A 15,765-nucleotide genomic window follows, 5' to 3' on the forward strand; every position below is an offset into this window, starting at 1 on the left:
TTTGCAAGATTGGGACATAGAAAGGAAAATGTTCATTAAAAAGAGCTTGGATCCCAGTCTTGCAAATATTTGTGCAAGTGTGTAATATTCTGGAGCTAAATATCTGCAGGATCAGGACTTTATTTTACAATGCTGCGAAAAACGTAGGTGTATTATCCTCAACTGCACATGAAGTTTCTTAAAATGAAGTATTTGAACATCGGTCTCATTGTACCCAACATTCCTTATGTTCAAGTAATTAGAGACTACTACTGTACATTCTTAAATCACGTGCTACATTGTATGGGCTAAACTGAGTCCTGGCAAAAGAAAGCGCAACTCCCATTACCTGTGAGAGGAGTTGCATCAGATCTCAGTTTGGCCCTGAATTACAGAGGCCATGTCTACACTACAAAATTATGTTGACTTAACTTACGTCAGCATACAGCCATCACAGTTATTAAATCGCTTGGGTGTGTGCAGACTTGGCTCTTTGTGTTGGTGGTGCGCGTCCTCACCAGGAGCATTTGTATAAATTGTATGGTCAGTATGGGGCATTTTGGGACAGCTCCTGAAAGCCACAGTCAATGTAAGCAACGCAGTATCTATACCAGGGGTCCCCAACGCGGTGCCCGTGGGGGCATCTAAATGCGCCCACGTCCTGGCTGGTGGTGGAGCATCTGCCGAAATGCCGCTGAATTTCTGCGGTGTTTCGGCAGCGACGCCTCTCGATGATGCCACTTGCCGCTGACAAGCGACGTCATCGAGAGGCGTCGCCGCCGAAATGCCGCAGAAATTCGGTGGCATTTCGGCGGGTGCTCCACCACCGCCACAGTCCTTCGTCTGGCGCCCACCAGACGAAAAGGTTGGGGACCACTGATCTATACTGACACTGCATCAACCTAATTACATCAACCGTGACTCTATGCCGCTTGGGTAGTGTTACTAAATCGGCGCGAGCCAAATTTAAGTGGAGACACTTCCACAACTAGGTCAATGTAAGGCAGTTTATGTTGACATAACTGTGTAGTGTAGATCAGGCCTGAATAAAGACTGGGCTGCTACAGGCATGAGTTGATTAAACTAGCTCATGGAATAGAGGCTGCAGTGTATATATAGGGTAGATTTAAGCTGGAATTCTGTTAGCATACAAGAAGAAAAGATCAAGTTTATGTGACAAAGAAGAACAAAGTTTGAAATAATGGGATTAAAGAAAGTGTATCAAATATAAAACAAGAGTCAAAGGTTACTGCACTGGCTGTAAATTAGGCTCATTATTGGTGTCTCAGGTATGACACAATGCAATTTGCACAACTTTTTTTTTTCATTTAACTATCTTACTGGTATTTTGAAAACCTACCACAGAACTGGCTTGAGTTCAAGAGTTTAATTCCTTTGATAAAGTTAGATCCAACCAACTTTCTTACTGAAGCGGGGAAGTTACCCCGCTCTGGTGGAAAAAGCTAGGCTGACTGAGGAAGCGGCCACAGCTGGGGCCACGTCCAATCAGGCCACAGCTGGCCCTATAAAAGGGCTGTGAGCCAGGAGCTGAGTGACAATCTCTCTCCGACCTTGGAGGGAGAAGGACCCAGTTGCCTGGGAATCGGGTACATGAAGCAGAGTAGTGTTGGGGAAGGGCAAGAAGAGCTGAGGAGCTTCAGCCTGGCAACTCCCCAGGCTGAGGCCTTGATAAAGGCTTATGCAGGTACTGGGGCTGGGAGGTGCAGCCCAGGAATAGGCAGAAGTAGCTGGTCCGACCCTCTTGCCAATGATGAGTGGCCAATACAGCCTGCAGTTTGCCCCAGTGAGAGGGGGCTAGATGACGACTGGCAGTAGCCACTGAGGCAAGGTGGCTATAAGGGATTGGAGGTTCTCCTGAGAGGGGGACCCAGCGTGTGGGGGTACCACGGTGGGCAGAACCCCAAGGTAAAGGGCACCGGGGTCCGGGAGGGACAGGCAAGACACCAGCCACCAGGAGGCGCTCTGAGTGCTGGATGAGCTAATTCCCAAATGACCAGCAGGAGGCGCCGCACCCATGAGTCTTCGCTTTGCTACACTTACCTATAAACTCATTTCTGAGTTGAGTCCTGATTCTTAGTTCTTCAGTCCCCAGGATCACGGCATTAATAACACTTAGCAGCGTTATCATGTAAGGCACGTTATCCGTAGCGAAGAGCTCATTCATTATGACACTGAATCGATACTGCTGGTTCTTCACAGTCTGTTAACACACAAGTGATATTGCAGATGTTCCAGTTTAGAAACCTTTTTTTTCCCTTTTAAAAACAGACTCTAAAACAAGGTCAGTATCTTAACTCCTCATCAGCATATCTCACTAAACATGAGAAAGAAAAATGTGTGCTAGAGACAGCTCCTTCCATCACTGAGCAGACGTCTAGTCAGCAGAGAAAGTAAATGGAAACTGATCACTTTCATTGGAAAAGTTCCCTCTTTGACCTGAGACTTCTTCCTGCTCCTTGGTACAACCATCCAGGGCTGTGAAACCCACAGGCATGGTACCTTTGATTTTTGTGAGTTTTCCACTGATGTTGGTAGGGCTGCCACAAAGATCCTTATGGCTGCCAGCCAGCTGCCTCTAGCTGAGTCATTGTGCAGCCACTCAGATTTCTGCTGACAGGGAAGGCATCTATTTTATTTTTTTTTGTACTTACCAGTTTTTAAGTCCCTGACTCTCTAACCAGAATGATGCAACTTGATCTCTATGCCTGTGCTGTGCCCCCAGCTGGAGGGATGCACCCATGTGCCTCCTGCTGCAGGATCAGAGCTGAAATAATACTGCACACTGGTTTACCTACCACACAGGGAACTAGATAATAACACAATATAGTGCTCTGACTATGCACTTGCCTTATAATGGTCCAGAGCATCCAAAGCCAGGGCATGCCCGTCCACTGAGTAAATGCAGAGTGCAGCTAGCAGGTCAAACACCTGTTTTTTGACCATGACATTAGATGTGTCCAGTGCTGCCAAAAAGAGAAAAATGTATATTAGTGTCTACTTCTCTGAAACGTCATCAACATCCATAGTCTGTGATGCACACAAGCAACGTCCTTGTGGCTTGCATGTTATTTGCAATGAGATTCAAATACCTGGACTCTCAAGAATTACACATTTTATTGCAAATTCACAAAAACGGTTCAGTTTCTTGAAAAGCAGGAGAAGCGTTGCAGGTTTTTGTTTGAACAGTCTTATTCTTTGAGTTTAAATGGGTGTACTATGAATTGCTCTAATCAGCCATCCTATATTTCTGCTTCCCCTTTCCCTGTGTGTTCCACAAAACAGGGGCCAGGATATACTTTATTAATCTTTTACACTGAAGCAAAGAGATTGCATTACTGAATAACCCTACAAATGCTCCTACTTCCACAGTGAAAAATGCCCATTCCTATATTTTATTGCTGTTAGGAAAGACAAGTCTTTTCTTTTTTGGGAGGAGATAAAGGAAAATCACTTTAAAATATAGAAGCTTATCAAACAGTGGAGGGTTTAAATAGCTATAAATAATAGGTTTGTAGATATGGTGATTCTTCTTAGCATATGCACAACATGCCTCAAGTGGCACGTGACTAGGATTCATCACTGAATTTGGTCCACTGGTTGGATCATTAGCTTCCCCGACCCAGGCCAGGTGCTGACTGGGAGCATGACATGAATGCTGATCCATGTGGCATTAGTAGTATAGAGTAACGTTAGAGACCTCCGCTAAGATCAGGGCCTCATTCTGGTTAGCACTATACAAATAGTAAGAGATGTCTTGAAGAACTTAAATCTAAACAGCCAAGACACACAAAGGATGGAAGAAAGAAGGCAGCATTAGCCTCACTTTACGGATGGAAACTAAGGCTTAAAGAAATTAAATTACTTGATAAAGGTCGCAGGAAATCTGTGGCAGCACCAAGTATAGAACTGGGATGTTCTGAGTCTTAACCACAGAGACACCCTTCTTCTTTGTCAATTGTAGCTGTTGATGTCCACTTCATTAACTGTCCACACTCTGCTTTTTTGACTTGACAAACAATAAGTGACGGATATCTGTCTACAAGGTGGTCAGGGAGGTAAGGAACCAGTAGTTTCTATGTTATCCTAAGACAGAGTATGTCTTACCTTTGTTGGCAAAACATGAAAGACTTCTATGTGGAAACAGGTCCAATATTTCTTCTCTGCCATATGCCAAAAATTGAGGGAAGTGGCATTTAAAAGCAGTAGGGTTTTTTCAGAGGAAAAAAATCCCTGGTTTATTAAATGAGTAGGCATAAGAATAGCCTCTAATGTCCTTGTGAGAAAGCTGCTAAAGCCCTATGATATTTAAAAGGCAACAGCATGATAAAAATACCTCTTTATTATTTCACAGATATATATTATGTTCAGAGTGGAGCAGGTGACTAAGCAACAAGAAGCCTTATTGCAAAGCTGACTTGAGTGTGTTTAAAAGGAACAATAAGCGTTCTTACCTTGAGAGAGTTTCCTGACATAGCCTTCATTGCTGACAATGTATTCGATCCCCTTGTGGGAGTTCATGAGAGCTCGCACACAGTTAATGCAGGTGAGCTGAAGCAGGGCATCAGAAATCCTGGATACTCCTCTTCCAGACAGCCTGTCCAGGGCCTCTAAGAGCAGATCTAGGCCACTCAGCTCCAGGAACTGGATCATCCAGGCATCATCGCTGCTCTCCAGTCGCTTCTTGAGACCAGAGTAGTTCACTACTGAGGGCATTTGTAGGAGGCGAATGCATAGTTCTGGCTCTGCATTTTCCAGGTTGGCCTCTGACTGGTCAGTCTCCTGGGGCCCAAGTTTCTCCTTTACGGCAGCCCATTTCTTCTGGGCACCTTCCTTCTTGACAGACATGATGAATAATCTCTCCTTTAAAGGGAATGAAAAGGCAAAGTGAGAAATATTTGGATTTGGCAACATCTCCTCAAATGAAGGGGCATTTCCCATAGTGATCAGAAACTTAAATCACAGATATTGAAGGTCTGTCTTTATTCTCAAGCGCCCAGCTGGTACACTGATCAACTGGAAGAGTAGCCCTCCAGCTATTGCAGTGGTTCTCAAACTTTTGTACTGGTGTCCCCTTTCACACAGCAAGCCTCTGAGTGCGACACCCTTTATAAATGAAAAACACATTTTTATATATTTAACACCATTATAAATGCTGGAGGTGAAGCAGGGTTTGGGGGTGGAGGCTGACAGTTTGCGATCCCCCATGTAATAACCTCACGACCCCCTGAGGGGTCCTGACCCCCAGTTTGAGAACCCTTGAGCTATTGAAAGAAGATACCATTGCATTTAATCCACTCACATCACAACCAATCACTGCAATCTGTCCAGACTGGTTTAACCATTAGAACATCAAAGACAGTAATCCATAGTTTTTAAAGTAATTAATTTACATCACTCAATAATCACTTGCTAGTTTTCACACAATGGAAAGGATGGTGGTGTAAGAGCTGTATTATCAGGTGTTGGCTTGGTATTTTTCTTCACCTCTGTGTGCTTGAAGAGAAACCAGCCGATCTCCTAGGTTTTGTTGAACAGAACTGGTTGAAGAATGTTTGGGTCCTCCTACCCCTCCACCCAGAAAATGTTTCATCTAAATTTTCCACAGAAATTTTCTTTTCTCTTTGGCAAAAATTCAAATACTGAAAAATTTTGGCAGAAAAGCAAAACATTGGGGGAGTTGGATGATTTTTGTTTTGACAAAAAATCAAACATTTCCACAAAAAACTAACACTTGTTTTTGCAAAAAACAAAAACACCCCTCCCCCCTACTTTGGTTAAACCCCAATTTTCCGTCATTAAATAACTTGGATGGAAAAAATTTGACCAGCCCTCCTGTTGATTTGTCTACACTGTTTAAAAAAAGAAAAGAAAAGAAAAGAAAAATTCAAAAGCTAATAGTTTCTATGATTTTTTTCTTAATTCGATGTTTAACGTGTGGATTTAAACATCCCCTGTGGTGTTTCCAACCCCAACATTGCAGCATGGTGCAAGAGAATGAGAGATGAAGCCAAGTAGGTACTGGAGAGGGGTGCAGCTATTGTACCTCATATGGAGCATCATAAGTTTTGGACATTAGGGGGTTCATGTTCTCGAGGAGCCAGTGGAAAGAGGAGCAGAGAGGGGGTGATGGAAACATTCTAATGAAAAACTAAATACACCCCTTCTAAAGGACATGTGCTGAGGATGGAGTTCTCCTCCTGACAGGGCCGGATTTCCAATTAGGCACCGTAGGCACGTGCCTAGAGGCACCAGAGTTCTAAGGGTGCCTAAAAATTCAAAGTTTGCCGCTGCCAGGTCCTGGCAGGGTGCAGGGCTGGCTGATGGGGAGACGGCCTCACGCAGCCCTGCTGGAGCACTCCTGACAGCAGGGAAGGCGAAGCAGCATGGGAAGAGCTCAGCAGTCCAATGCAGCTGGGGGCCCTGCTGGGTAAGTGGGTCCTGAGGAAGCCCGGCCTAGGCAGGCCCCATTCCTGCTCCAGCATGGCTGATCACGCTGCTCCCGAGAGCCCAGAGCAATCAGTGGGGCTGGTGAATGCGGCCGGGGAGCAGGGCACAGGAGACGGGTCTCTGGGAGGGTTTATGGGAGGGTTCTGGGCAGTGGGGGGTTTGTGGGGGCTGCTGGGCAGTGGGGGATGGGGAAGGTCTGTGTGTGCTGGGGTGCTGGGCAGTGGGGAGTCTGTGTGGGGCACTGGACAGTTGTGGTGGTGGGGCTGTGTGTGGGGGTGCTGGGTAGTGGGGGGGTCTGTGTGGGGCACTGGACAGTTGTGGTGGTGGGGCTGTGTGTGGGGGTGCTGGGTAGTGGGGGGGGTCTGTGTGGGGCACTGGACAGTTGTGGTAGTGGGGCTGTGTGTGGGGGTGCTGGGTAGTGGGGGGGGGTCTGTGTGGGGCACTGGACAGTTGTAGTGATGGGGCTGTGTGTGGGGGTGCTGGGTAGTGGGGCGGGTCTGTGTGGGCCACTGGACAGTTGTGGTAGTGGGGCTGTATATGGGGGTGCTGGGCAGTGAGGGAGGGTTGTGGGGGGTGCTGGGCAGTGGGGTGTGTGTGTGTGGGGCACTGGACAGTTGTGGTGGTGGGGCTGTGTGGGGGGGTGCTGGGTAGTGGGGGGGTCTGTGTGGGGCACTGGACAGTTGTAGTGGTGGGGCTGTGTGTGGGGGTGCTGGGTAGTGGGGGGGTCTGTGTGGGGCACTGGACAGTTGTGGTGGTGGGGCTGTGTGGGGGGGTGCTGGGTAGTGGGGGGGTCTGTGTGGGGCACTGGACAGTTGTGGTGGTGGGGCTGTGCTGGGGGTGCTGGGCAGTGGGGGGATTTGTGGGGAATGTTGGGCAGTGGGAGGGCTTATGGGGGGTGCTGGGCAATGGGGGTTGGGAGAGGTTTGTGTGTGTTGGGGCACTGGACAGTTGTGGCTGTGGGGCTGTATGGGGGGTGCTGGGCAGTGGGAGGGGTCTGAGGGTGGAGGAGCACGGGGCGGGGGTGGTGGTGTACAGGATGCTGTGCAGTTGTGGTGGGGGATTTGTGGAGGGGTCTCTGGGCAGGAGGATGCTGCAGATGCTGTGCCTAGGAGCCCGTAAGGTGTAAATCCAGCCCTGCCTCCTGAGACATAGCACAGGCTTCCCTTCAGCTACAGCAACATTCTTTTGCCCTTTTTTTTCAATTGAACCACTCTTGGGAAACACAGGGACTCAATCCTGAGACCCACAACAGCTCCACTGTGCTTAAACTGCCAGCTGGGGATTCTCCTGATGTAGGAAGAAAATCTGCATGGTGCAAAGTGAATCTCTTGGGGATGTGCTAGGCGCAGTGGTTCTCAAACTTTTGTACTGGTGACCCCTTTCACATAGCAAGCCTTAGAGTGCGACCCCCCCTTATACATTAAAAACACTTTTTATATATTTAACACCATTATAAATGCTGGAGGCAAAGCCGAGTTTGGGGTGGAGGCTGACAGCTCGCAACCCCCCATGTAAGAACCTCACAACCCCTTGAGGGGTCCCGACGCCCAGTTTGAGAACCCCCGTGCTAGGGCAAGGGGGAGTGTTGCTGGCTGTGCTGTGCTCTGGCAGACCGTGGCTGATGGTCACTGTATTTTTGAGATAGTTTAGGGCAACCCAATGGCTGTTCTAATCGATGGTGGGGGCCAAACTGGCTCTCAGCTGCCCCAGGCTTGGGGAGTAGCAACCCCTTCCTTTAGAAGCAGAGATTGGACATAGCAGAGGACTGAGCCCCATGGTTTAAATTACAGGGTGGGGAAAAGGTTTGTGAACGCCAACTAAAGATTTTCAAAATCTTTAACCCTGCAAGGTTCATGCTTCCTTGCCAGAAAGAACAGTCAGCCTGATAAGCCTGTCTTCATTGTTCAAGCTAAACCAAGTACATGAGGTAAACAATCGACAAAGACCTATCCTCTGTCTGTCTGCTCATGCATTTATAAACAACGGAGAGTAAATTAGTTTTCTAAAAATTCTTTTCATTGCAATAATCTCCGGCTATATTTCCAGACATGTATAACTAATAATATGTTTAAAATATGCGATTATGGCATCTGAGAGTGTCCCTTTAATTGTTTTTTTAGATCTCACCATAGCTGAGCTGTTTTACAATTTCTAAGTGTTTAGAACATGCTCTTGAACTCAGTTTGATTAGATCTTATTCCTAAGCACATCCTATCATAAATGTTTTCTTTTCTTTTGTTTCCTTTTGATTGATGTGGAGGTTAAGTTGGTAACAGCCTCTTAATGTCTTCCTCTTCTGTTCTAATAGGACGTCACTTGTAAAATGTGCCATTTGCATATCATATGTGAAAGTGGGATGGGTTGTGTGCTGAAGAACTGAGGTGTGAAGCTATTATAACAGCAGTACATCTAATGTGGTACCTCATTTTAAGGCCCTTCTACCATGAGGGCCTAGTCTGTAGCAGATATTCTATTTGCAGCAAGGAGGCACAGAGATTGAGAGCAATGTCAAACTAGAGTCAAGTCACTTTTGACAGCCTGTCAAGCGGGTTTATGTCATTATGCTGCATTTTAACAGGACAGTTCAAATCAAAATAATAAGGGAATTATCCATCTAGGTCATCACTACAAGTTCCAAAATTTGCCTTATGGAGTTTCTCTGGCATTGCTCCTGGAGGTCAGGAGGGATTGAACCAGCAGAGGCCAGGGTTCAGTCCCTAAACTCAGCCGATCTCAGAGACTAGAGTCCGTCACACAGAGGCTCTGAGTCTCAATGCTCTGCTGACTTCTGGTTCCTCACCTGGCCTCCTGGAGCACCTCCCCTCCTGCCAGCTCCCTTAACAACACCGCTGTGCTGCCAGGGAATCTCTACTGCTCCTAGAATCCCACCTCCCTTGGGTAAGGAATTCCATACAGACAAAGGAAACCAAGGTAAATTAGTGGAGTCAGGCCCACAAAATAGGAGAAGGGAGGGATGATGTTGTGAAGAGTGTTCCCCTGTTCTAATCCCTGATAGCTCCCCTTCAGCCACAGAGCATCAACTCAATGCAACATCCAAAGATAGGCTTCCATACGGATGGGTGAGAGAAAGTAGCACCCCATGTCTATGCTACTCCTGCTTCAAACCACTGGGAGCTCATCCCCTCCGCTGACAAAGGCAGGACAACAGAAGCCGAGCGGTTCTATAATAATGGATGAAATAGTTGATTGGGTTACAGTTATTAGCATTCTGTATCCTCACTCCCTAACGTTCTGCAGCACAGGCCACACATAAACTGCAGGGCAGCTAGAAGCAGCACAGTCCCATAAGCATATGGCTGAACTATAACAGTAACCCAGGACTGCCAGTTCCTGTGATTTTGATCGTGTCTTGCCATATTTGAGGTTTTTCTTAAAGTCCCAGCTCCCAAGGTCAAGTGATTATAGAAGAATCTCAGCTTCCATTCAAATAACCCCACCGAAGCAGTAAGTTTCTAGCCCTTCTGGTTGCGGAGAAAAGTTTGAAAGCATGAACTGAGTGTATCAAAAGGTTCAGAAGGCAAATGAAAAGAAACCCACATTTATAATTGCTCCAAAATAGTGTCGTGATTTTAAAGCCAATCTCCCGATTTTCTGATGCCTGACTTGTGATTTTTGAACATTTGGGATGGACAATAGTGATGATTACCCCTGTGTCCATTATGCTTTGTACATACAGCCAGGTTTTCTGATTCAGAGGGAACTCTCCTCTTCTCCCCCCCACCCATCACCATTTAGTTTAGGGCAGGGGTCAGCAACCTTTCAGCAGTGGTGTGCCGAGTCTTCATTTATTCACTCCAATTTAAGGTTTTGCGTGCCAGTCATACATTTTAACGTTTTTAGAAGGTCTCTTTCTATAAGTCTATAATATAGAACGAAACTATTGTTGTATGTAAAGTAAATAAGGCTTTAAAAACGTTTAAGAAGCGTCATTTAAAATTAATTAAAATGCAGAGCCCCCCGGACCGGTGGCCAGCACCCGGGCAGTGTGAGTGCCACTGAAAATCAGCTCGTGTGCTGCCTTTGGCACGCATGCCATAGGTTGCCTATCCCTGGTTTAGGGTTACCATGCCTTTGGAAATCTATGCATACATGTGTCTATTCACCAGCCACAGGCATTTAAGATATGGAGCTGTTGCTTTAAAGTGTGTCTCCTTGCAGTACGGATGTGTCATCGGAATGGAATGTACTAGACTTGTAACTGCTTTAGCTTTTCAGAACTTTTGCATTAGGATTGACTGCTCTTTCCAGTAGCATAGCTCTGATTATGCAGGTTTGCCAGCCACACTAAAGTCAATGGGTACCGATTTAAAACTGGGTGAGGGGTCAAAAGGGGTGGTGTCACTGGGGGGAGTTTTACAGAAAAGTTCCTGAGATCAAATGTTTATTGAAGCTACAGAAAAAATTTCGGCACTGCTTTGTCTGTGTCCCCTTCTCTCTCAGTTCTGTTTGACTGAAAAAATGACAGTAACAATGGAAAATGTGAAGCAGCGAATGAGCCATTTAGGCACGTACTGGACAGCAAAAAAATACACAAACCAAAAATCCATTCCCAGTGCAGCCAGACTTTTATGATCTGTCATTAACAACTGAATTCTGCAGTAGTCCTAACTTGGGCAAAAAATCCTCATTAAATTCACTGGATGAAGCTTCTCTACTGCCACCCCTCTGTACTAAGTACAAGAAGCTGGGCTTGGCACAAGGCAGTGATCTGTGGGGGAAGGGAAGAAAAAAAATCCTCCCCCAGCCCAAAAACGGTGGAGCTCTGTGCAGTCTGCTAGAGCCCTGAGGCAGAGGTAGCCCTCTTACCGGTTAAGTTGCTGCGCAGTGGATTTACTGTCACAGCCTGTTCTCTTCCTGCAAAGGAAGTCCCCAGGGTGCTGGGCTCTGATGCAGGCAGGAATGCAGCAGACCCATTTCCCATGTGCCTCAAATCCTGCCCTATGCTGTGCATCAAAACCACACACCTTCCAGGGTCTGAGGCCAAGCCCAGATCCGTCTGGCTGACTTCAATAGGCTCTAAACAGGTGCCCACTGCAGGCAGGGCCCTCTAGCTTTACAGGAGGAGGAGGCGGCTAAGGGAGGTAAATAAATAAAAGCACCTCTCTATATTGCCAGATGATGTCAGTGTTTTATACCAAAGCAGATAAAAGCAAGACTGCCTTGTCTGCCTGCAGAGCAATGCTAATGGGCGATTGTTTTCCTCAAGCACATTTCCTGCTGCAGTGTCTCTTTGGGTGGGGAAGGGCATGAGGAATAGTTTCGGAGCCAAGGTGCGTGAAACCAATGGAAGAATTCAAACTGTTATGTGTGCAACTTTGTCTTGGCACCAGTAATTGCTACCCACACCTTAATGTTTTTCTACGTCTCGTTCTGCACATAGCATTTCTCCTGGGAGGAAAGAATGGTCTAATGACCAAGGCAGAAGCTAGCAATAAGGAGATCTGGGTCCTGTTCCTGGCTCTGTGTGACCGTGGCTGAGTCAGTGATTTTTCGGAGCGTCAGTTTCTCTTCCTGTAAAATGACCATAATAATACGTTCCTAACTCATTGGGGTGTTTTGAGATTTAATTCCTAAGCAGCTGTAAAGTGCTTTGAGACCCTCAGCTGAAAGTGCAAACTCTTATTGTATTTCTCATTCCTATATTTCAGTAAAATGCAGCATGTGAACAAAATGTGATTGATAATTTCCTTTTTTAGGCCAAACATACATGTGTAGGGCAGGCCCAAACTGTACAGCCCTTCCTCTGTCCTAATTCACAGGGTCTGACTCTCCTCTTCCTTATGCCAGTGTAAATGAAAACGTATTCCTTCACTGACGTCAGTGAAATTACACAGGGGTAAAACTGCTGTCAAAGGAGAGAAGAATCTGTGCCGTTAACTTTAATGGGAGTTGTGCTTGAATCAGGGCTGCAAGTTTTGACCCTGTATGTACAGTGCAGAGCCAAAGCTCCTACCCTGTGCAAAGCCTGGAACATGAGCTTTGCACTGGAGATCTCCACAGGGCGGAGAGAACGAAATCCTTTCCCTGACTCCACAGAGGGGGGTTGTACTGCAGTTCTGTGCCATTCAGCCTCCAGGCAGCAGAAGCAACCGCTGATTCTGTACACATTCTTCTTTCTCTGTTAATATTACTTTCTTTTAGATTGGGGGTAAATAGCTTTTCTGCTCTTCGCACAGCACTAAACCCTTTGATAGCAAGCCTGGAAATTAATGCCATTTTTTTTAATATATATTTTTACTTTTAGCTATCAAAATTAGGGCTGTCAAGTGATTAAAAAAATTTATTGCAATTAATCGCACTGTTAAACAATAATAGAATACCATTTATTTTAATATTTTGGATGCCTTCTGCATTTTCAAATATGTTGATTTCAATTACAATACAGAACACAAAGTGTACAGTGCTCACTTCATTTTTGATTACAAGTATTTGCACTGTGAAAAAACAAAAGAAATAGTATTTTTCAATTCACTAAATACAAGTACCGTACTGCGATCTCTCTATCATGAAAGTTGAACTTACAAATGTAGAATTATATACAAAAAAAACTTGCATTCAAAAATAAAAGAATGTAAAATTTTAGAGCCCGCAAGTCCACTCAGTCCTACTTCTTGTTCAGCCAATTGCTCAGACAAACAATTTTATTTACATTTGCAGGAGATAATGCTGCCCACTTCTTGTTTACAATGTCACCTGAAAGTGAGAACAGGTGTTCACTGTTGTAGCTGGCATCACAAGATATTTATGTGCCAGATGCGCTAAAGATTCATATGTCCCTTCATGCTTCAACCACTATTCCAGGGGACATGCATCCATGCTAATGATGGGTTCTGTTCGATAACAATCCAAAGCAGTGCAGACCGATGCATGTTCATTTTCATTATCTGAGTGCTGTAGCTACCTTCATAAACCTCACATTGGTATGTTCTTTGCATTTTGTGAAATCTGCAGTGAAAGTGTTCTTAAAATGAACAACATGTGCTGGGCCATCATCCGAGACTGCTATAACATGAAAGATATGGCAGAATGCGGGTAAAACAGACCAGGGGACATACAATTCTCCCCCAAGGAGTTCAGTCAGAAATTTAATTAACACATTATTTTTTAAACGAGCATCATCAACATGGAAGCATGTCCTCTGGAATGGTGGCCAAAGCATGAAGGGGCATATGAATGTTTAGCATATCTAGCATGTAAATACCTTGCAATGCAGTTATAAAAGTGCCATGCAAATGTCTGTTCTCATATTGTAAATAAGAAGAGGGAAGCATTATCTCCTGTAAATGTAAACAAACTTGTTTGTCTTAGCGATTGGCTAATCTTTTCATGGATTGAGAACTGGTTAAAAGACAGGGAATAAAGGTAGGAATAAATGGTAAATTTTCAGAATGGAGAGGGGCAAGTAGAGGTGTTCCCCAAGGGTGAGTCCTAGGACCAATCCTATTCAACTTATTCAGAAATGATCTGGAAAAAGGGGTAAACAGTAAGGTGGCAAAGTTTGAAGACGATACTAAACTGCTCAAGATAGTTAAGACCAAAGCAGACTGTGAAGAACTTAAAAAAGATCTCACAAAACTAAGAGATTGGGCAACAAAATGGCAAATGAAATTTAGTGTGGATAAATGTAAAGTAATGCATGTTGGAAAAAATAACCCCAACTATACATACAATATGATGGGGGCTAATTTAGCTACAACTAATCAGGAAAGAGATCTTGGAGTCATCGTGGATAGTTCTCTGAAGACGTCTACACAGACAGTGTGCAGCGGCAGTCAAAAAAGCAAACAGGATGTTAGGAATCATTAAAAAAGGGATAGAGAATAAGATGGAGAATATCTTATTGCCCTTATATTGCCCCTCGATGGTACGTCCACATCTTGAACACTGCGTACAGATGTGGTCTCCTCATCTCAAAAAAGATATACTGGCATTAGAAAAGGTTCAGCAAAGGGCAACTAAAATGATTAGGGGTTTGGAACGGGTCCCATATGAGGAGAGATTAAAGAGGCTAGGACTTTTCAGCTTGGAAAAGAGGAGACATATGATAGAGGTATATAAAATCATGAGTGGTGTGGAGGAAGTGAATAAAGTTATTTACTTGTTCCCATAATATAAGAACTAGGGGCCACCAAATGAAATTAACAGGCAGCAGGTTTAAAATAAATAAAAGGAAGTTCTTCTTCACACAGCACACAGTCAACCTGTGGAACTCCTTGCCTGAGGAGATTGTGAAGGCTAGGACTATAACAGTGTTGAAAAGAGAACTGGATAAATTCATGGTGGTTAAGTCCATAAATGGCTATTAGCCAGGATGGGTAAGGAATGGTGTCCCGAGCCTCTGTTTGTCAGAGGGTGGTGATGGATGGCAGGAGAGAGATCACTTGATCATTACCTGTTAGGTTCACTCCCTCTGGGGCACCTGGCATTGGCCACTGTCAGCAGACAGGCTACTGGGCTGGATGGACCTTTGGCCGTTCTTATGTTCTTATGGCTGAACAAGAAGTAGGATTGAGCGGGTTTGTAGACTGTGAAGTTTTACATTGTTTTGTTTTTGCAGTTATGTAACAACAAAAATCTACATTTTTGTTAGCTGCACTTTCATGACAACGAGATAGCACTACAGTACCTGTAGGGTGACCAGACAGCAAGTATGAAAAATCGGGACAGGGGGTGGGGGGTAATAGGAGCCTATAAAAGAAAAAGACCCAAAAATCGGGACTGTCCCTATAAAATCGGGACATCTGGTCACCCTAAGTACCTGTATGAGGTGAATTGAAAAATACTGTTTCTTTTGTTTATCATTTTTACAGTGAAAATATTTATAATAAAAAATAATACACACAGAATAATACAGAATACAATATATATGAAAATGTAGAAAAACATCCAAAACAATTAATAAATTTCAATTGGTATTCTATCTTTTAACAGTGTGATTAAAACTGCGATTAGTAGTGATTAATTTTTTAACTGTGATTAATTTTTTTGAGTTAATCGCAATTAACTCATGTGATTAAACATCAGCCCTAATCAAAATACACTGTTGTTATAAAATCAATTAAAAATCATCTATAAAAGTCTGAATAGAACAGAATTGTGCTGCCTTTCTGGTATATTTCAAGTTAATATCTGAAGCTAAACTAACTCCAAACGCAGACAGGAAATCCTGATGACAGCTTCCTGTTTATCAGCGCTTTGCCTTTCTCACCACCTGCACTAAGCAGATCTGCAGAGAAGACGCGCTTAGCACAACTCCAAACAGGTGCATCTGAAAAGAATAAAGGCTCGTGGTTGTGC

General features: G+C 44.7%; 1 protein-coding gene across 2 annotated transcripts in view; it reads right to left on the reverse strand.

Moving 5' to 3' along the window:
* Window positions 1–15,765, reverse strand: part of INF2 (inverted formin 2) — a 72,692-nt gene that overhangs the window by 31,541 nt on the left and 25,386 nt on the right. For both annotated transcript variants that reach the window (XM_045015442.1, XM_045015441.1), the window contains exons 2-4: window positions 4,452–4,860; window positions 2,848–2,963; window positions 2,041–2,200 (exon numbers count right to left, since the gene is read on the reverse strand). In XM_045015442.1, coding sequence (XP_044871377.1) covers window positions 2,041–2,200; window positions 2,848–2,963; window positions 4,452–4,845 — 670 coding nt within the window. In that variant the 5' untranslated portion in view covers window positions 4,846–4,860. The remainder of the gene's footprint in view (window positions 1–2,040; window positions 2,201–2,847; window positions 2,964–4,451; window positions 4,861–15,765) is intronic.

This window comes from Mauremys mutica, chromosome 4, assembly GCF_020497125.1.
Source record: "Mauremys mutica isolate MM-2020 ecotype Southern chromosome 4, ASM2049712v1, whole genome shotgun sequence".
NCBI classification, from domain to species: domain Eukaryota; kingdom Metazoa; phylum Chordata; order Testudines; family Geoemydidae; genus Mauremys; species Mauremys mutica.